Source organism: Ahaetulla prasina, chromosome 6 (genome assembly GCF_028640845.1).
Source record: "Ahaetulla prasina isolate Xishuangbanna chromosome 6, ASM2864084v1, whole genome shotgun sequence".
NCBI lineage: Eukaryota > Metazoa > Chordata > Lepidosauria > Squamata > Colubridae > Ahaetulla > Ahaetulla prasina.
The window spans coordinates 100,473,950-100,496,753 of NC_080544.1; the positions used below are offsets into that span (position 1 = coordinate 100,473,950).

General features: G+C 42.7%; 1 protein-coding gene across 1 annotated transcript in view; it reads left to right on the forward strand.

The window, feature by feature from the left end:
• LOC131200942 (calcium-activated potassium channel subunit beta-2-like) overlaps window positions 1-13,527 on the forward strand; it is a 590,719-nt gene extending 577,192 nt beyond the window's left edge. The window contains exons 5-6 of the mRNA XM_058188380.1: window positions 86-281; window positions 12,794-13,527. Coding sequence (XP_058044363.1) covers window positions 86-281; window positions 12,794-13,078 — 481 coding nt within the window. The 3' untranslated portion in view covers window positions 13,079-13,527. The remainder of the gene's footprint in view (window positions 1-85; window positions 282-12,793) is intronic.
• The last annotated feature ends 9,277 nt before the right edge of the window (window positions 13,528-22,804 follow it).

The following is a 22,804-nucleotide window of genomic DNA, read 5'->3' on the forward strand; positions in this document are numbered from 1 at the left end:
GGCAAGATTGTCGAACTATCACTGTGCATCCAGGGTCAAAAATGACCCACTGTATCACTGTTGTCCATCCCTCTTTCTTTGCCAGTGTTTGGACAGAAGAGACCCAGTGCACACTCCTGAACATCTCCATCACCGAAACCTTCAACTGCTCGTTCAGCTGTGGCCCAGAGTGCTCGAAAAACTCTCAGTACCCCTGCTTACAGGTCTATGTCAATGTTTCCTCTTCAGGGCAAAAGTACCTACTTTACCACACAGAAGAGACCATCAAGATTAATTCTGAGGTAAGAACGTCATCTGTTGTCAAAAGAAATGTACTCTTTGGGGATTATGGGAGGGATGAGATTTGGGGTGTTCCCTTTTTTTTGAGTCATTGCTGTCCAGATTCATGGAATCTGATTGTCCTACATGTCCTACATGCAGTTTAATCCCTAGCTGTGTTTGTTTCCGATTGAAATTTCTAGTCCTCCTGGCTTTATACACTATGAAAAATAGATAAAGCAGGCAATATCTGTGTCGTGTCCCATCCCCCACTCCGATGAACGAATCAAGGAAGTCCGTAACAAACTTGGCAATGAAGCCTCTGCAGCTTCCAAGTTCCTTCGAGGTTTATCAGGGCAGGCAGGAGTCCAAGTTGTGACTTCAGCGATAGGGTCCGGTATCAGCAAACTCGATAAGACTTTGCTTGACTCAAGGTTGGAATGCCAAAAGCAGGTCCTTTATATAGGCTGTGGGGTGTGGCTCCATGACTCAGCATTTATCCAGGCCTGCCCCTCCCTTCCTTCTGCTGGCATCGCCTCTCAGAGCTCCAGAAGCGAGGATCCTCCCACTTTGAATTGTCTTCAGCTGGATCTGCTGTCTGGGAAAGGGAGGGCTCAGAAGGAGTAGGCCCGAGCAATTCCAATACCTGGCTGGCTTCCTGCTTTGACGGCTGAGCCAAAGGAACACACGCTGTATGAGTGAGATTTATTGGCCTACTCCTTTCACTCCTGGAATCGTCTCCGGGCATGGGGCCAGGGCCGGGGGCTGGAAGCATGACAGGCCGTTCATCTACATTATCAGACTCGGAGTCTGATAACAGGCCCGGATGGAGACGGGAGGGGCCCAGCTGAGGAGAGGAGGGAGGACAAGTCACAACAATCTGGGCTGCAAAACTCCAATCAACCATTGAGTGACAGGAATGTTTATTGTATTTCTTTGTTGTAAGTTGGGGGGTTTCCCAAAGAGTAGCATTAAATATCTATATTTGTGGAATCCTTGATGTTCTCTGAACTTGGTTGTTTTCTTGTGGATATTTCATTGTGATGATGATACCTAGTCAGGTAATAACATGTCTGCAACAATATATATAGGATATACCTATAGAACAGGGGTGTCAAAATGGATTTCTCTGACAGCCGGATCAGCATTGTAGTTCTCCTCCACAGGCTGGCCCGGGGAGGGGGAGATGGGACAGCCACCTGCACGGCCTCCGGCAGCGCTTTGCCGACCAAACCGGGCCGTATGGGGCCATGTGCAGCCCCTCCCCATGCCCCTTTTTGTCTGGCAAAGTGCTGCTGGAGGCCATCCATTCTGAAAATGGGCCCCATTTTGACTGCCAGAGGCACTGCGGACTGGTTTTTTGCTATTTCCAGGCCCACCCCATGGGCCAGATTTAAGTACCCCACAGGCCGGCTCCAGCCCGCAGGCATTGAGTTTGACACCCCTGATATAGAATATAGAAGCATAGACAGGCTCATCCTAGAGATTTAGACTAGGTGGTATTCCAGAAATATACAAGAAAAGAAAAGGAAAAGGTGTTCCATAGAGAGCATGGTTACATATATTGCACATCTGAACCAGTGGTGAAATGTAAAATTTGTTACTACCGGTTCTGTGGGTGTGGCTTGGTGGGAGACGGTAAGGTGACTGGGTAGGCGTGGGCAACTTTTTTTTTTTACTTTTAAAAGCATTTTTTCTACAACCTCTTCGGCTTTTAAAAGTAAAAAAAAAAACCTCTGATGATCGTGCGGCTCAGCTGGGCATGGGGGGAGGGGCACAGGGATTTTTGCTATTGGTTCTCCAAACCACCCGCCACCATCGCTACCGGATCAGGCAATCCGGTCCGAACTGGGAGCATTTCACCCCCGATCTGAACTCATTAACTCATCTTTTCCTGGGTTCACACAACTTTTGATTCAAGGAAGTACCTAGACAAATCATTTTCCTCTTTAAACCCAGATCACACACCCGTCCTAATATAACACACTAATAATATAGTCTTGTCTGTTTTGCTTTTTTAAAAAAATCCAAACATTTTTTTAAAAAACTGTCTTCTATAATCACTTATCTAACCTTGCGGCAAAGTTCCCCCCTTTGCTAACCCGGAAGGGGGCTCATGCATCACACTAAATTATACATACTTCATTAGATTTCAGCTTCATGTATTTTGTGAAGCAAGTCATTATAGTTTATAAACCATAAGTAGCCTAGATTGATGTATGGGCAGACCCACTGTGGTTTATTCCACAAAGCATGATTAAGCAAACCATTAGTGTGATGCATGAAAGGAAGGCTAAGTTGATTCAAATAAATTTGGTAAGTGCTTTACACAAAGTCAGATCAATGCTTTGTCCAGCTCATAAGTACTTTTAGGTGGACTGGCAACACTTCTGGAGAGCTGATGTCCTTTTAAAGATGCTAGATCAGGAGTCGGCAACCCACAGCTCCTTCCGCTGCAGCTCCTTATTTGGGTGATCACACTACTGGCTGGCCCCACCCCTCACCCTCCCCTCCCAGTCACTCCTCACCTGGCCTGAGAAGGTAAGGGCAATGGCAGGGGATGGAGACTTGCCCAATTTTCCAGAATGGGAGTGAAGGCACAGATTTCCTCCACCTTCTGCATTCCCACCACACGCTGAAGCAAACCAAATGGACTGGGGTCTCCCTCCCTGCTAAGCAGCCCAGCCGAGCCCGCTTGCCAATTCTGCCAAGCGCGGCTCCAAACATTCAGCTCGTGTGTCCCTCCTGGCTCGGTCCCACCTGCCCTGGCGCCCACCTCCAACTGGATGGCTCATCCCTCCCTCCCGGAGCTGGGGGGGGCACCTGCCTGCTGGCCTCTGCCCGCTTCTAGCCACTACCATCCAGCCCCCCTCCATCTGGGAAGTGCTGTGCCGCCGCCTTGCCAGCTGGCGGGAAACACAGTAGTGCCAGCAGCTGGAACCTTTCCAGGGCTGAGTGAGGAGACCCTGCCAGGGCTCCCCGCAAGCCGCAGCAGCCACAGGAGACAGAGAGAGAGGAAGAGAGAGAGAGAGAAAGAGAGCAGAGAGACAGACAGACAGAAAGACAGACAGAAACAGAAACAGAGAGACAGAGAGAGACAGAGACAGAGACAGAGACAGAGAGAAAGAGAGACAGAGAGAAAGATAAAGAAAGCAGAGAGACAGACAGACAGACAGACAGAGACAGAGAGAAAGAGAAAGAGAAAGAGAAAGAAAGAAAGAAAGAAAGATAAAGAGAGCAGAGAGACAGACAGACAAAGACAGAGACAGAGACAGGGAGGGAGAGAGAGACAAAGACAGGGACAGAGAGACAGAGACAGAGAGAGCAGAGAGAGCAGAGAGACAGACAGACAGACAGACAGACAGACAGACAGACAGAGACAGAGACAGAGAGAAAGAGAGACAGAGAGAAAGAGAGAAAGATAAAGAGAGCAGAGAGAGAGAGGCAGAGACAGAGACAGAGACAGAGACAAGAGACAGATACTCGTTTCCCACAGAAAAGAAAACACCAGGAGCCATAAAACCTAGGTAGACATGGCTATCGCAGTCATTGTGACTGGGGGGCAGTGAATGACTTCGAGCTGGCCATGCCCACCCAGGTTTTGTGGCTCCCAGTGTTTCCTTTCCTGTGGGAAATGGGTCCAAATGGCACTTCGAGTGTTTAAAGTTGCAGACCCCTGTGCTAGATGCTTTTTGTTACTCAGAAAGTAGCCTTGGGAATATGAGCTACAGCCCCACTTCCTTTTATGCTGAAAGTGGAAGTTACAAATACAGAAATTCACCCTTTCTATGGACTGTGTGGACAGCTATGTCATATTATTCTGCACGTCACAGTTCCAGTCTGTTGTTTGCAGTTTTTCCTCCAGATGGCCATTTGTCTTTTTGTGCATGTGTAAAGGGGCACCAGAGGTCCTTTGATTTTGCATGGGTGGCATTCAGGGAAACTATCTGTTCATTATCTGCTTTCAGTCACACAATGATACAAAAGTCTTTGCTTCATAGACAGCTAATTGCCTGAGATAGGGCAAAATCAGAAACCCGGTCCGTGTGATTGTCAGCAGATGTATAATTGCTGCTGCCAAGCATAACAGATTTGCGCATCGGTCTGATACTGTTTTGTTTCTTTGTGAGACATTGTTGGCATACACAAAAAAGAGACCGGGTCTATTTCAGCAATCACTCTGTGACCTGAGAAAATGCTGACAGCTTTCGTATGCAATGAGCTTGGTCCAGCTTTTCCAGTGCCACTGACCATATGGTGTTATGGTCATAGCGCTTTTCTCCAAATAGTGCTCTTCAGATGAGTTGTATCACAACCTCTACTATTCTTGTTGTGCCTCACTCGCTCCCCCCGACACAGCCCCTCTTATATCCTGCCAGACGCTGATAGTGCTGAAGAATGTCCTGGCATGCTTCCAGCCCCCAGCCCTGGCACCATGCCCGGACAGGCCGAACAAACAAACCTCCCCCCCGATAGCATGTGCGCCTGAAGCCAGCCACAAGCTGGGATTACCAACAGCTGGAGACGAAACGATGCAATGGATAGATCCACGCTTCCGGAGAATGGAGAAGCGACGTCACCAAAAGGAAGGGAGGGGCAGGCCTGGATAAGTGCTGAGTCATGGAGCCACACCCCATGGTCTATATAAAGGATCTGCTTTCTGGCATTCTCTGAGTCAGGCAAAGTCTAACTTGGATTGCTGAAGTCACATCCTGGTCTCCTGCCTGCCCTGAGAACTCTGACAGAACTTTGGCAAAGCTGCAGAGGCTTTGCAGCCACACTTGATACGGACTTCCCCGACCCGGCCATCAGAGGAGGAGTGGGACACGACAATTCTTGACCAGCTAGGCTAGTAAATCACAGAGGTTGTAGGCCTAGCATGGTGTTTCTCAACCTCAGCAACTTTAAGATATGTGGACTTCAAATCCTAGAATTCCCCTAGCCAGCATGCTGGTCCCACACACTTAGCAGGCAATAAGAGAATTTGAGAAGATTTCTGCTGTCCGCTTCATAGCCCCTGCTTCTGCTGTTGACCCTCCACAAAGCCCAATGCTTCTGCCCGGTTGTAAGACAGATCCAAATTTTTCATGAGAACTAAAAGAAAGAATGAGGTTAAATTCTAGAAATGGCAGGTAATGTGGAAAAAGTTAGATTAACCTTTAATGGCACAGTGGGCGACTGCTCTGACCCAGCTCCCCAAACATGACAAACCCTTTGAAGTGAACTCAAAAATTTCTTTAATTAGGAGTGCCAGCAGGTCCCGACAAAAAGTTTCCCAGGTGTCTCCCACACCTGTTCAGCTCTGACCCCTGCCTTTTATCCCCAGAGCTAGGGTGGGGCTTTGCTAGCAGCAGTGGCTCTTCTATTCCAAGGATCGGCCCATAGATTTCCACTGCTCTCCTCTCCTCTGCCTTCTGTGCATCTGCATGTCAGGCACTGGACCCAGATGTTCCTCTTCTTCCTCATCGGCCACCTCCAGACCTGGGGGCTGTTGACTCTCCATCTGAGGGTTGATGGATGGCTCTCTCTCTCTCTCTCTCTCCCTCTCTTGCTCGCTCTCTCTCTCTCTCTCTCTCTCTCTCTCTCCGCCAGCTCCATTCTCTCTTCCCCCTCAGAGCTCTCAGGTTGCCTCGATGCTGACCTTGACTCCCATGCCTCCTCCTCCTCTGACTCGGCTGCTGGAGGGGCCAGCAGCCAATGGGCCACAACAGTGACAGCCTCTTTCTAAAAATATAACATGCCAGGAAGACATAGTCAGAAGAGGATAGGTCCTTGATGGTGAACCTATGGCATACGTGCCAGAGATGTGTCGTGTCCCACCCCCCACTCCAACGAACGAGTCAAGGAAGTCCGTAACAAATTTGGCAACGAAGCCTCTGCAGCTTGCCAAGTTCCTTCAAGGTTTATCAGGGCAGGCAGGAGTCCAAGTTGTGACTTCAGCGATAGGGTCCGGTATCAGTAAACTAGATAAGACTTTCTTGACTCAAGGTTGGAATGCCAAAAGCAGGTCCTTTATATAGGCTGTGGGGTGTGGCTCCATGACTCAGCATTTATCCAGGCCTGCCCCACCCTTCCTTCTGCTGGTGTCGCCTCTCAGATCTCCGGAAGCAAGGGTCCACCGACGCTGAATTGTCTTCAGCTGGATCTGCTGTCAGCATCTGGGAAAGGGAGGGGTCAGAGGGAGCAGGCCCTGGTAATTCTACCACCTGGCTGGCTTCCTGCTCTGAAGGCTGAGCCAAAGGAACACACGCTGTATGAGTGAGGTTTATTGGGCTTCTCCTTTCACTCCTTGAATCCTCTCCGGGCATGGGGCCAGGGCCGGGGGCTGGAGTCATGACAGGCCGTTCATCTTCATTATCAGACTCGGAGTCTGATAAAAGGCCCGGTTGGAGATGGGAGGGGCCCGGCTGAGGAGAGGAGGGAGGACGAGTCACAACAAGATGGCACACAGAGCCCTCTCTGTGGGCATGCGTGCCATCGTCCCAGCTCAGCCAGCTGGTCATTGGGTTTCTGGTGCTCTGGCATTCACACATGCGCTCCTTCCAGTTTGGACACTCTGTGCCTAAAAAGTTTGCCATCACTGGGATATGTTATGGGCAAATTGTTGGCCATTGTTGAGAAGCATCATTTCTCTGCTGCAGACAAGCATGAAATTTCTGGTTCAAGAAAAGCAAATGTTGTTGATGGACGAATGGTCTGCTCCAAAGGAGGAAAACTTATGGCATCCAAATGCTTTTCTTTTTAAAGCATATTTATATCATGGTCGGTCAAAAGTGGAAAACTATTCACTGTGTTGGCAATTTCAACTGAAAAAAAAGAAAAAAAGATGGCTGGGAAACTCCATCACGCTGCCAGTTTTACAGACAGCTTCCTAATTAGGGCTATTTAAGAGAAAAACTACACCTGGTTGCCCATACTATCTACCCAGGCCCTTAGCTATTCAGCGACATTAGCCGTGCAAATCTCAAATCAGTTTTGGCTATTTGTATTCACAATTTAATCCTCCCAGTAGTCACTTCTTTTGAATCTAACAGTGGTATAGTTATTTTGCCTTCAGCATAAGGTGGTTTTATAGATTATGCTTGCCTTGCTAAGATGTTTTTTTTTCCTTTTTCCCCTTTTCCCTTTCTTGTTTGGACATATTGTCGTACAAACTGAATTGCAAATCGGTCTTACTAATTCAGTGTCCCTTAATGGTAATACTTGCCTTTCAGTCTTCGAACGGAATTAAAATATTTGTTGCTTTCATATTACTGAGACAAATCAGCTTTCAGATGGAATTGCTCCATGTAGCAGGAGACAGGAGGAGGAGGAGGAGGAGGAGGAGGAGGAGGAGGAGGAGGAGGAGGAGGAGGAGGAGAGGAGGAGGAAGAGGAAGTGGTTAGCAGCAATCTGAGTAGATTAATGATGTTCCTAAACTCCTTCAGGCACTGATAACCAATTTTCAAAGTTGAAAGATGCATGGGACTGGCTCTCTATTAGCTGGAGTCTAATGCACAACTACCTTCTCTTACAAAGTGGAGGTACAGATGTTATATTATGTCATGCCTCCCCTTATTGATTTTACACGATTTCCATCACCACCCCCACCCCCTGAGGGAACCTCATTCAAGGAGGCATGAAGTAATGTAATTTCCATCTCTCTCTCTCTCTCTCTCAGAGCTTAAGGGAAGGTGAACTGAATATATCGTACAGATAGATTCTATGCATTGGTTCTGCCAAGCTCAGGAAATCAGGAGTCAAGGCAGTTCAAATGAGTACAGGTTTATTGCATGCTAACACTCTCTACAAGAATCTGAACTAGTAACGGTCAAAGCAAACTGGCAATAGAGAAGCATCAATGGAATTCCAGATAGGTGGGACTTAAGACTCTTGTGGGCACAAAGAGACTCATGACCAATGAGGTGTTTGACACCCTCTTTTGGACTCATCCTGGTCATCTCCTACATGTTCCTGCAACACTGCTGAACAGCAGAATCTGGATTGCTCTTATAGTTAATGTATTGTATCTAAGGTGCAAGGAACTGTGTGTTAATTCCTGCTAGAGAGTGTGAACCCCATAGAATAACATCAGTCTTTCTTCCGCCAGTTAGACTAGCAAAGATGTTCCCTATTAACTCCCCAAAGTATTGGAAATGTAAGAGTAACTATGGAACATATTATCACCTCTGGTGGATCTGTCCAGTGGCAAAACAATTCTGGGCCAAAATCAAAAAGCGGTTAGAAGAGATAATACAGGAATCAATAAAGGGAGAGCCAGAACAATTCTTATTAGGGATTCCAGCAGAAAACTATACAAATGATATACAATATTTAATACTACACATATTAACAGCAGCACATATAGCTTACGTGCAAAATTGGAAGAAGGAGAACCACCAACAGAAGAAGATTTTAATTAAGAAGATCCTAGAATGTGCAGAGATGGATAAACTCACAAAAGAAATCAAAGAAAAAGAGGATGCAGAATACTATAAGGTCTGGTGTAGATGGTGTGAATGGTTAGAAAATAGGAAAGATAATGAAAATTGAACAACAGGCTAAAATCTGTATGTAGACGAAATAAAGAAAATGTAGATGAACGTAGATAAAATAAAGGAAGCTAGATAATATAAAAGTAGAATAAGATAGAATTAAAATATGTGTAAATAGTAAGAAAGGACCGCTTTGAATAGCTGATAAGAAACAGTGATACGTATATAAATGTTGTATGTTTGTCTTGTGTTTTAATGTGTTCAAAATAAAATGCTTTTTATATATATAAAAAGAATAACATCAGTCTGAAGAGTTCTAGTAAGAAGGGAGCCAATCAGGTAGGGCCTCCATGGTCAATGTTACTGTTAGGAAGAGTGAAATTGATGCTCAGGTAGCTGATTTAAGAACGCATGAAAAGGTATTTCTTCATGTGTTTTGGTGTTTGAGGGTTCCTCAAGGAACAGGAACATCAGAGTCTTGTAATTTGGCTTGGCCATGCGAACCACGCCCATTAAATCAGGGACACCCTCTGCAGTCCTGTCTTGAGAGAAAGAACATTTGAGCCCATCGGGATCGGGGGGGTGGGGGGTTCCACACAATGCTCTATTGTGATTGCAAGTATATCCCTCTGTATTCATAAATCTATGCTCATATTCTTGTAGTTCTCTATTAACCCTGCTGCATGTTGGGAAATTCATTTACAATGGCCACTCAGAGAAGAGTTATGAAAAATGGAATTACAATTCTGTGCAGCATCGGTCAGGGCTGACCCAGTTCACTCAGATCCATAATGTCAAAGAGTCCTGATGGCGAACGTATGGCACATGTGCCATAGGTGGCACCCGGAGCCATATCTGTGGGCACACAAGAGTTGCCCTAGCTGAGCTCCAGCAAGCATGCACGCACCAGTCAACTGATTTTCAGCCTTCCGGGCCCACCGGAAGTTGGGAAACGGGCTGTTTCCTATCTCTGGGAGGGTGGGGAAGGCCATTTTTGCCCTCCCCAGGCTCCTAGAAAGCCTCTGGAGCCTGAGGAGAGTGAAAAACGGGCCTTCCGGGCCCACTGGAAGTTGAGAAACGAGCTGTTTCCTGCCTCCGGGGAACGTGGGAAAGGTTGTTTTCTCCCTCCCCAGGCTCCAAGAAAGCCTCTGGAGCCTGGAGAGAATGAAAAACTGGCCTAACGGGCCCACTGTGCCATCACATACCAAAAGTAGAGGGAAAAATGGGGGTTCACACGCACACGCGTAGTGTGGCAGGACACATTGAATTATGAGAAGGAACATCTATTCCATTAACCAAATGCCATCCTTTCCATATTCAACGTAGGAAGAAAGACAACTCCTATCCCCCCTGATTGTCACTTTATTCCCAATTTTAAAGAAGCCATCTCGGAGCCAGTGATTCACTGACATTGTTGGAGAAATAGTGAGACATCCCCAAATATTAGTAGCAGCAATCCACAAAAGTCAACATGAAGTCTTTTCTGCTCATTGATCACACCATCTTCAGGTGCCTAAGTTCTGAGCACTACAGCTCATTTTTGCCTCTTGCAGTCACACTGGCAAAAGAATACATTTTGACCTTCGTGAATGAAAGCGTGAGCATTTAAGACCTGCTAATCTAATGGGACTCTCCTTCCTTTAGCTGCAGTGTCAGTTTTTGCAAGAAATCCATTCATTCATACCAAAATATTTCTCTTACAGACTTCGGTTGGTTTATGCTTGGCGTCAGAGAGGAATAGCTTTGCTATTGCTCTGGAAGGAAGACTGTTGTGACTGGTTCTTCCCGTTGTTTTTTATTCTTCTCCAGATTCTTTTTCTCTGGATTTGTTTTTTAACTGTCCAAAATTGTCTCATTAGCTGGAGACTGCGCTTGATGGATTAAGATTCGAGGAGACCAAAATTGCATTTGGTTTACCTACAGTCTCTAAAGCCAGTTTGTTCCTCAAACAGGAAGTATTAGAGTGAATATGAATGAATAACGCTTCCTGTTTTCATATGCTTTCTGTAAAAAAGGCATTAATATAGTCAATGCTCTAGATTGGGGTAGGATCAAGGGTGAAATCTACTTACCTTCCTTACCGGCTCAGTAGTGCACACGCCCTGCACGGGCGCTCGCTTCACATGCCCACACAGACCTTCTGTACATGCATGTGCAGAAGGTAAAAAAACACTTTACTTCCTGGTTAAAAAAAGGAAGTAATGACACCGGGCAGGTGGGCGGAGCTTCGCACCGCCATCGCTACCGGATTGCCGGATTGTAGTTAAAGTGCTCATTTAATACTTTTAAATGAGAATTTAAAAGTTTTGGTAAATAATCTTATGAACTAAGCATAGGTCAGAACGTAGACGACGTAGTTCGAGGCTATCTAGACCTAAGATTTCAAGCCTGGTGGTCTAGGGAATTTTATTTCGAGCAGAAGATTTGAGTATTCTTCTAGTAAAATATCTCTCTAATGTAAATGATGTCTGAAATGCAGTGAGGGTTCCAGGCAGGTGAGCAGTATTCAAGGATAGATCTGGCAAAAGTTTTATATGCCCTAGTTTGGAGTACAGAGTTACCAGAGAGAAAACTTGGTAAAATAAGATTTACAACTCTTAATGCCTTTTTTGCAATGATGTTACAGTATTTTTTTTAATAATTTTTTTATTTCTAACACAACACAAAACACATAATGGGCATTCCCTTTTACAACTGTTTTGTAGCGGTGATCTCCTAATATTTATATTTTCTCCCAATTCCCTTTATAATATTTATATCTTTCTTGTCCCATTTACCCCTTATTACTCTATAATTCTTATCAATTATAATATTAAATTTGTACATTTTATACACTATATTACATACATCTTGCACATTGTTTCTCCCCTTTCATCACTATTCATTTTTTCTAGTCTTCAGCCACTTGTACCATTTATCCCATATTACATAATATTTTGTACATATTATTCTGTACATAATATTACCAAGTTTTCTTTAATTTCTTTTGTTAATTTGTCCACCTCGGCACAATCTAAGATTTTCTTTATTAGTTCTTCCTCTGTTGGTATATTTCCTTTTTTCCCAATTTGGTGCGTATGAAATTCTTGCAGCCATTATGATATGTAAGATTAAGTATTTTATGTCTTTGGTATAGCGTCTGGTAAATATTCCTAGCAAGAATGTCTCTGGTTTCCAATCAGTCGGTTGGTCCATTATTTTTTCTAGCCATGCTTTATTTTTTTGATTGTTGGTCGATCTAAGTAAATTAAGAATTATGTTATGTAAGTAATGTGCTTTCAGTTTCTATGTATAATGTATCATTAGACTTGCCAACATTTTGCAATATTGCCTTGACGACTCCAAAAGCAGAGATAAAAGGTATGTCTAACCATTGAAATCACTCCCTGAAATGAAATGTGTACATGGGACATGTTGGGTGCGCAGTTCCCACTGAACTGATGACTAATGACTATAGAAAGTATAGACCAGGGATCTGCAAACTTGGCTCTTTTAAGACTTGTGGACTTCAGATCCCAGAGTTCCTCAGCCAGCTTTGCTTTGCTGGCTGAGGAACTCTGGGAGTTGAAGTCCACAAGTCTTAAAAGAGCCAAGTTTGCAGACCCCTGGTATAGTCCAACACATTGTGAGGATAATGGTTAGGAAAGGAGGTTTCAGCAATTCTTCATAACAGTATCATTTTCAGAAATATTAAAAAATTATATGTAGTTTTAACTATAATTAAAATGACAGATGCGAGCAATGGGGTATCCTTGTGGTGAAGACACTCGCCTCCCATTTGGAAGGTTGAGTTTTCAATCCTAGTTAGTGGCAAATATTTCACTCCCAGGGGGCAAAGAAAAAGATATATGCTGTGAACTCCATATGGTGTCAGGAAGGGGATCCAGCCAGTAAATGCTCAGCTCCACCCACTTGCCACAACTCTATCCTGAGTTAAGGTATTACAGGGTCATAAAAATTAGAGTTAACTCTGTGCTTGAAATGAAATGTTCGATGCTTTTGTTCATCTCAGAATGCATTATCTTTCCCTTTTTTTCATTTGTCTTTTTCCATCCCTACAGTGTTCTTATATACCTAAGTGTGGAAAGAACTTTGAAGAGTCTTTGTCCCTTGTGAATGTCGTCATGGAAAACTTCAAGAAGTATCAACACTTTACCTGTTTCTGTGACCCAGAAGGCATTCAAAAGAATGTGTTGCTAACCAAACTTTACAGTTCCAATGTGCTGTTCCACTCACTCTTTTGGCCAACATGTATGATGATAGGTGGACTTGTCATTGTTGCCATGGTCAAGTTGACCCAATACTTGTCTCTTCTTTGTGAAAGGATCCAACGGATCAACAGATAGGAGCAACCACTAGCTTCTAGGATTTGACTTACCGCTGAAATACTGTTGTTTTTTTTCCATTCTTCACCAAAGAACCTTAAGTTTGTAATGTTTCTGTTCCAAGTTCCTTATATTTTTATGAAGTAGAGCAATAACGAAAAAGGCTGTTCTATATGCCACTGTGATGATATACTCTTATGCAGACAATGAGAGAGGGAATTATGGTTTGCGTTGGCCATCTATAAGATCTTGATTTATGCTGCAACTTAGTTATTTTTCTTCTTCTCTTCTTCTTCTTCTTCCTCCTCCTCTTCTTTTTCCTTTTTCTACAGCCAAAACAGGGCTCAGTGTGATCCTTTGCCAAGCCTTGTTAATGATTGTATCATCATCTCAGCACAAATCTGTTTTGGAAGGTTCTCCAGGCTGGTCATATGTCTTCATGTGGACCATTTAAGTTTCACTTAGGCATTGGGAAGGGGAAGGGAAAATTAGAATGGGGGGGCGGTGAAAGGTAAGGACTCAATTTGTTTACCGGAACTGAAACTAAGATGGACAATTTGACTCCGAAATCTTTTGCAGGTACAGAATCTTACAAACACAGGGGAAAGCCAAAGACACACATTGCTGAACACCCAGGCCCAAATCTAATGGAGCATAAATAATCTCATTTAAATTCTACTGAAATCGATAAAGGTATTTTTGTAATGAATTGTTTTATTGGGATATGAGCACAACTTTGAATTGTGGGAGCATTCAAGTGTTTGGATTAAGGCAATAGCATTTATGTTGACTTCATACTCAGGGTTAAGCTTTCCTTTCTGGCATTTTACATATCCACTGAAAGGTTTATTAATTTGCAGTATCTTTTACTCACGGATTATTATCTACCAAAGCTATCGCCAAAAAGAAGGGGGGGTGGAATCCCAGATCTATAAAACTTGTCAACTATCTTTCATTTTCTATTCCAGCCTGAGCCCTGTTGGCAAAGATGGGACCAGATAACCTCTTGCGTTCAAGTTTATTATGCATATTTTTCTTGCATTTGCTACCATATCACTGTAAAGAAAAATTTAAAAGAAAGAAAATCACACAGGTTTTTTTTTTTCATTTTTTACTTCCAACAGTTTTCGTTTGTTTGTTTTTTATGGGACATTTCAAAAAAAAATACTAGACAACAAGATAAAAATATATTCTATCTAGTGGTGTATTGTGGTATGGCTATGTTATATTTTATTATTTCCTTTATTAACTGGAAAGTGAGCAGTACTCTTCTTGTATTTCACAGTGTCCAAATCTGGATATAACCATCACAAAGAATAGATTTGAAGAGATGGCTTAGATGCAATTAGAGCGGGCACTGCAGTTTGAAATAAGCTTAGGTGGTGTTGCATTTAGCTTGGGGGAATCCCCTAGTCTTGAGAAGCTATGAAAAAGGTATGTACAGTAGGGTAATGCTACTCCTGGTAAAGATTATTTCTTTTTAGTCATTTCAGAATAATTTTTCCCCCAATAGCATTATGAAAAAAAAATATACACTTTAAACAAACCTCTATACACACTGAACGGGAACCAAATTAGAAGCCTTATATTATGGAGAAACTAAGTTATTCTCCATAAGATAACAGCTTTAAAGGGAGTCTACTTAGGATGAGAGATTGCAAGTGGTCATATTTAATTTTATTTTCAAGGTCCGTATTTGGTTAGTTTGATTGATACATGTCCCACTTTTCTGCTCTGGCAAGACCTCCAGATGTATTGAGCTCCATAGTTGATTGCTTTTTAAGAATAGAAAGGAGGTCTTTCCTATTTAAGAACAGCAAGGAGAAACTTTGGACAGTTTGCAGAAGCACAGAAAATATTAAAACAAGGAGAGAGGATAAACCTGACCTGAGTAAAATGTGGGTAATATATGAGTAACAAGCATCACATTAATACTTGGTTGAGCAAAAGCGTACAGTGGAATGAAGAGAGGTTATTAGCGGAGCAGAAGTTATTCTGTGTATAGTGGTACCTTGGTACTCAACTGCATCAAAACTCATCAAATTTGATACTTGACGCATTTTGACACAAAAATATCCTTATACTCAGTGTTTGCTTGGTACTCAATGTGATGCAAAAGGAAGTAGGGGACAGTCGAAGAATGCGGACAGGAAGTAGGCCATGCTGGGAAGGTCGTTGACATAGGAAAAAGGACCAATTGGAAGTCCTTCCCAGCTAAAACAAAGGGTCATGTGGTAAGTCACATGGTTTGTTTGGTACTCATCCTTTCTAGTATTCATCGCGCCTTCTGGAATCAATTAAGGATGAATACTGAGGTACCACTGTAATTTGAAAACGATAAGATGAGAAAAGGTTTCTTTTGGATCCAGTAGATTATCATGAAAAGGTTGAGGCTATAAAGAGCACAAATATATTTTTCTATCCATTTCTCCTCTGCCTAATTACCAAGAATCACAGTTTACTTAAGTTATATCTATAAGGATGGTCTTCGCAGTTTCTGATATTGAATCCAGCCCCAAGGGTGAAATATAAGGTATTCGTTGATCGCTCTCTAGCATTCTACAGGTTTTTAACAAACAAAACAATGATCTAAAAATGTTTTGAAAGCATAATTGTTTCCTCTTTTTTTTTTCTTCAAAAGGAGAAAGCACATTGGATTTGCCAAGCTCATCCATTAGCTGAGTAATTCTTTATTCCCCGTTATGTAATGTCAACAACTTTTATGGTGTTACAAGATTCCATGAAATGTGCACGTGTTGTCTGAGCTATAGAAGTCTGCAGCAGTGAAACTAATCTTTGATCTTGTAACCCATAATGCAACCTTTTTTTCCCCTCAGGCAAATAAATTCCTGGGTGTGTAATCAGGACTTCAAAACAGTGTGATTTGGTACTCAATTAAACCTTTGCGATTTCAATCCGCTTGGCTCTCAGTAATGGCTTCTTCTCCTCCAAAATACCCTATTTGATCAGATTTGTTTTCAATTTCTTTAAAAAAGAACACACACACACACACACACACACAACACACACCCCACAAATTGATCTTCCATCGCGGCATATTAACCTGGTTACTGCATTTGTTCATTATTCTAGTTTCATATAAATCAATGAACATAAGCCAAATGGAATCTGTCCACACGATATAGTGAACCCCAAAAATAGCTAAGACTGCTGGTGTGAATGCATCTGCTAATTCTTCAATTCATTTAGAAAGTCTGGTGTGAAAGATTTTTAAACAAGGGACAAATGATTTCAGATCCTCAATAGATAGCCATTTCCCGTTTTTTCCCCATTAAGAATGCTCTTACTAAAGAGAGGTGAAATGGCTCAGCGGTTATAGACACTGAGCTTGTCAGCTGGAAAGCTGATAGCCTGGGTTCAAGACCCAAGCACCGCATGACAGGGTGAGCTCCTGTTACTTGCTCCAGCTCACCAGTTGGTAGCCATCATGCATCTGACCGTCGGACCCAAGCAGTGGTGAAATCTAATTTTTTTTACTACCGGTTCTATGGGCATGGTTTGGTGGGTGTGATGTGGCTTGGTGGGCGTGGCAGGGTAAGGATACTGCAAAATCTCCATTCCCACCCCACTCCTGGGGGAAGGACACTACAAAATCCCCATTCCCTCCCCACTCCTGGGGAAAGGATACTGCAAAATTTCCATTCCCTCCCTACTCCTGGGGAAGGATACTGCAAAATCCCTATTCCCTCCCCACTCCTGGGGAAAGGATACTGCAAAATCTCCATTCCTTCCCCACTCCTGGCAGAAGGATATTGCAAAATATCCATTCCCACCCCACTCTGGGGCCATCCAGAGGTGGTATTTGCCGGTTCTCTGAACTGCTCAAAATTTCCGCCATCGGAACCTGCTGGATTTGACCCCTGGGCCCAAGCCCAGAAAAAAGACAATGAGCTCCAGTTGAGTTCAATCCTTTATTTGCTTACACCTAATGGACAGAATCTTGCCCAACTGAAGTTATAACTTTTTAAACTGTTAGATGTATCCTGAGAGGTTCTAAGGTGTTGCTACCCTAAATCCCTTCTCCTTGTCTCGACCAGCTTGGGACTGCATTCTCATAATCCGGCCCTCTTTCTGGGAAGGTTCTAGATTGTCAAAAATCTCTTTTTCCCCACCTCCCTTCACTTTTGCAGGGGTACATTCCATCACACTGACTCAGACCATCAAGGACCTGACATGAAGAGGGGGTCACGTGTTAAATCTTTTGTCTTGGGGGTGGTGGTAGTGATGTGATCTGGAGTTTAAGAAGGTTAAGATCAGTCTCTTGTCATGATGTATCACTCTTTGATTACTACATGGAGGAAGGACCTGTTTCATTAGAACACCCAGCATCTGATGAACCAGTTGGGTTTCAGAAGGAGCTTATGGTTGTTCCTTTGGTTATGATGCACAGTTTGATTGAGGTTTTGCTTGCTACTTGGAATACAAGAGTACCAGCAAAGGAGACTGCACTTGAATAGGACTTCTCCATCTAAGGAGCCCGGGAATTCCCTTGATTTTCAGGGGAACTAAGTGGTTTAACAGCAGACGAAACACCTGGAGTACAATTGCAGGAAAAGGATTGCATTTGGGATAACAACAGCAACAAAGCATAATTACTTTTCTACTGTTTTCATGACCATGTGACAGGCTGGCAGCCCTGTTCTAGACGGCATGATTCCTCTTGGGGAGAAGTGAGACAGTCTCTGCAGGGCATATAATATCAGCACTGTAATATCCTCATGCAAGTTATGTAAATATATGATTAAATTTCACAGTTCACATCATTTACATGATGGCAGTGTGACATGTGTGACATAGCAATAGCAATTAGCATTTAGACTTCTATACTGCTTCACCGTGCTTTATAGCCCTCTTTAAGTGGTTTACGGAGTAATACGCTGGTATTGCAGAGTAATAGGCTGGTATTGCCCCCAACAATCTGGCTCTTCATTTTAATGACCTCGGAAGGAAGGATGGCTGAGTCAACCTTGAGCTTTTCAGGATTGAACTCCTGCCAGTCAGCAGAATTAGCCTGCAATGTTGCACTCTAACCACTGTGCTATCACGGCTCCTAGGGACATCATCTCCCTCCTCCTATTCCCTCCAAGTATCAGACTGAAAATCAATGTTTTCGATAAGCATTTTGTCTCCAAAAGCCACCTCAAAGACCAGAACTTGCCTGGGCATGAAATGGTCTTTCGCTATCAACCCTAACAGTGTGATCTTTTAAAGAGAAATATGATGGCTCGGGGCACAGTGTTCTCATGCTTGTTATTAATATATAATAAAGGTGAGAGATGCACCCTTGAAAAGCAAAAATTGAGTCCTTTAAACTATTGATTATTGAACATAGCATGGCAATGAATTCTACAGAAATTTGGAGTAGAATAGAACAGAACAGAACAGAATCGAATAGAATTTTTTATTGGCCAAGTGCCTGTACACCGCCCTGAGTCCTTCGGGAGAAGGGCGGTATAAAAATCAAAAAAAAAAAAGTGTGATTGGATACAAAAGGTACAACACTTAATGATAGTCATAGGGTACAAATAAGCAATCAGGAAACAATCAATATCAATATAAATTGTAAGGATACAAGCAACAAAGTTACAGTCATGCAGTCATAAGTGGAAGGAGATGGGTGATGAGAACGATTAGAAGATTAATAGTAGTGCAAATTTATTTATTTATTTATATATTTATTTATATATTTATTTATTTATTTTGTCACAACAATATATGTAGGTATCATACAAAAAGATTATATAGTATATAAACACATATATGAGTAAACATAAGGAGGCATAGGCATATATATAGGAAGAAGAAAAGAAAAAACAATAGGACAGGAACGGTAGGCACGTTTGTGCGCTTATGCACGCCCCTTATGGTCCTCTTAGGAATGGGGTGAGGTCAATAGTAGAAAGTTTTTGGATAAAACTTTTAGGATTATGGGAAAAGGCCACAGAGTCAGGTAAAGTATTCCAAGCACTTTCACTCATAACCCAAGTTGGTCCCAAGGCCATATCTTCGTCATTCTCACACCTGGATGCAGCAATTAGAGAGAGATGCAAAGTCGTGTGAAAGCCATACACATAAAGACATTGCTTCTCCAGGCAGTCATATTCAATAAATGGATGCTTGTAACAAAAGATGGCTTCAGGAGATGACCAGAAGATTCAGCAAACTCACTTATTAAATATTTTGGCTAACAAATGCATGAACAGGACTCAAATGAAGAAACTCTTGTGGATACATATACAGAGAAGAAGACAAACTAAGGAAATTGCTTTTTCCAGTCCTTATACAATGCTTCCATATAACTATGGAATTTGTTGTCCTTGGAGATAGTCCTGGGCAGCAATTTCATGGAGGACTATGGGCTATCAAAGCTCTTACTCTTTATGATGATTGCTAAAACTTGAATCGGAGCTATTAGAAATGTGGATTATTATAGCTGGGCTGCAAATATCCATACAATGACTAGATCAGGGGTGTCAAACTCGCGGCATTACAGTGGTATGTCACGTGACGTATTGTGATTTTTTTTTTCCACTTCGCTGAACCGGGCGGGGTCAGGGCCAGCACGTGACGCATCCAGCCCACGAGCCGTGCGTTTGACAGCCCTGCACTAGATGGAAGGAATTATCTAAAGTTGTATCTCTTTGGTGCTATCTAGTACGGTGTTGGGTTGCCCCCGGTTCGGACCGGTTTGCAAAAACCGGTAGTAAAACCAGCGGGAGGCTCTGCCCACTGACCCAGATGTCATCAGGAAGCTTCTGCGCATGCGCACTGCCCTGTTGCGAACCAGTAGGAAAGGTAAGTAGAACCCACCCCGATCTAGTAGTAACCAAAATACTATACAAGACAGAGTAGAAGAGGGCTATCATTCTCCTCCCCCTAACTTTGAACGTTCAGCACTTCATTTGGCCAGGATATAGGGAAATAAGATTGCATTCATGCTCTGGAAGAAAAGCAGAAGGACATAGTCTCACATTAGGAGTCTCTTTTAAAAAAGAGATGATAAGAGTGATAAAAAAGAAGAGAAACCGAGTGAATCCATAATTCTTTTCCCTAAAGCCCAATGCTCCTTGTGGTTTGTAGGTAAGGACAGGGGTCTCCAACCTTGGCAACTTTAAGCCTGGTGGACTTCAACTCAATTCTGGGAGTTGAAGTCCACCAGGCTTAAAGTTGCCAAGGTTGAAGACCCCTGGGTTAGGAGGTTACTAAAAAGTCAATGCCATTGAATTCACACTGAATTCATGAATACATGAATAATGTCACCCAAACCTTTTTAGCAAGACCGAAGACTTACTCTAAAAATTCTTATTGTGTCCTCTCTTTCATTAAGGCCAAAATAGGGGTCCATATATCATCATTTTTCCTCTTTTCTTTTCCAGAGTGAATTCTTAATTTCCTCCTGCAAACATCTGAACATCTTAATTTCCTCCTGCAAACATCTTCAGGGTCTGCAGTTTCAAGGAAAAAACAAAAGTGACAGAGAAAGGGAGCAGAATGGAAATAATAATAAACACCTACTGCTCAGCCTTGGTTCCAAGTAGAGAACTGAGCAAATAGCTAAAGAGGGAAGGAAAGGGTGGGGAGGGGAGAGAAGAGATTTGGCACAATTGTTTTAATGAGTTGGAACAACAATGGATAGAGAAAGCATAAAAGCCTAATCTAGTAACTCTGTTGTTGAAGCTATTCCTTTGGGTTGAGGGGGGAGGGGGAGAAAGCGAATAATGTTTGCTAAATGTATGTGAGCATGAGTGTATATAACAGTATTGATTTTAGTGTACAATAACAATAGCTATTGATTTACTGTAACAATAATTATACCACTAACACTTTGGTAGAGATTCTACTGTTCTTCAATGCAGAGGAACAATAACTATATGGCTGCCCAGAATTGTTCATTAGGGACCAAAGGCTTGTTGAAAGAGAAGGCATTTAAACTTAATTTAATTAATTCAAACCTCAGGGTTGTTTGTTTGTCTGTTTGCTTGCTTGCTTATTTGCTTGCTTGCTTGCTTGCTTGCTTTAAGCAACAACAACACACACATTCTCTGCAATTTGGAAAACCTCAGCAGACTAAGTCTGTCTGTTATTAACACAGCTGCTTGCAATTACTGCAAGTTCAAGTCCCACCAAACCCAAGGTTGACTCAGCCTTCCATCCTTTATAAGGTAGGTAAAATGAGGACCCAGATTGTTGGGGCTTTGTATATAATGTACAAATGGATGAAGACTATTGCTTAACACAGTGTAAGCTGCCCTGAGTCTTCGGAGAAGGGCGGGATATAAATTCAAATAAAAAAAAAATTCTGGTAAGGTGTTACGGTTCTCTTGAGTGTTGAGGTTTCATCTTCCGGATCTTCAAGAGACAGGACAAGAACTGCAAGAGAGAAGTTTATCTTATCGATTGCATTCTTAGACAGTGGTGAAATTCAATTTTTTTTACTACCGGTTCTGTGGGCGTGGCTTGGTGGGCGTGGTGAACATGGCAGGGAAAGGATACTGCAAAATCTCCATTCTCACCCCACTCCAGGGGAAGGTTACTGCAAAATCTCCATTCCTACCCTACTCTGGGGCCAGCCAGAAGTGATATTTGCTGGTTCTCCAAAATGCTCAAAATTTCCGCTACCGGTTCTCCAGAACCTGTCAGAACTTGCTGGATTTCACCCCTGTTCTTAGACCTCCTCACGTGGAGAAGCACAAAACATTCTAGGAAATAAGTCTTGCATATATTTGGCTGCCATTTATCAAGCCTTTATCATTTGTATGAGCTCTTTGTTGCTCTCCCTGCTTAAATCTCTGTTAGAAATGAACAGAAAAGTGAAGACAATGGTTCAATCTCATTTCAACTTTACTGGAAATAAAACAAGAACACCTACAGCCTATAGTTGTTTCTCTTGGATTCTTGGAGTTTTGCCCAAGTTCTTGTTTGCCTAGAAGTGTAAAAAAGTGATATATTTGGAGGAAGGAAAGGGTGGGGAGGGGAGAGAAGAGATTTGGCACAATTGTTTTAATGAGTTGGAATAACAATGGATAGAGAAAGCATAAAAGCCTAATCTAGTAACTCTGTTGTTGAAGCTATTCCTTTGGGTTGAGGGGGGAGGGGGAGAAAGCGAATAATGTTTGCTAAAATGTATGTGAGCATGAGTGTATATAACAGTATTGATTTTAGTGTACAATAACAATAGCTATTGATTTACTGTAACAATAATTATACCACTAACACTTTGGTAGAGATTCTACTGTTCTTCAATGCAGAGGAACAATAACTATATGGCTGCCCAGAATTGTTCATTAGGGACCAAAGGCTTGTTGAAAGAGAAGGCATTTAAACTTAATTTAATTAATTCAAACCTCAGTGTTGTTTGTTTGTCTGGTTGCTTGCTTGCTTAATTGCTTGCTTGCTTGCTTGCTTTAAGCAACAACACACACATTCTCTGCAATTTGGAAAACCTCAGCAGACTAAGTCTGTCTGTTATTAACACAGCTGCTTGCAATTACTGCAAGTTAAAGTCCCACCAAACCCAAGGTTGACTCAGCCTTCCATCCTTTATAAGGTAGGTAAAATGAGGACCCAGATTGTTGGGGCTTTGTATATAATGTACAAATGGATGAAGCCTATTGCTTATCACAGTGTAAGCTGCCGTGAGTCTTCGGAGAAGGCGGATATAAATTCAAATAAAAAATTCTGGTAAGGTGTTACGGTTCTCTTGAGTGTTGAGGTTTCATCTTCCGG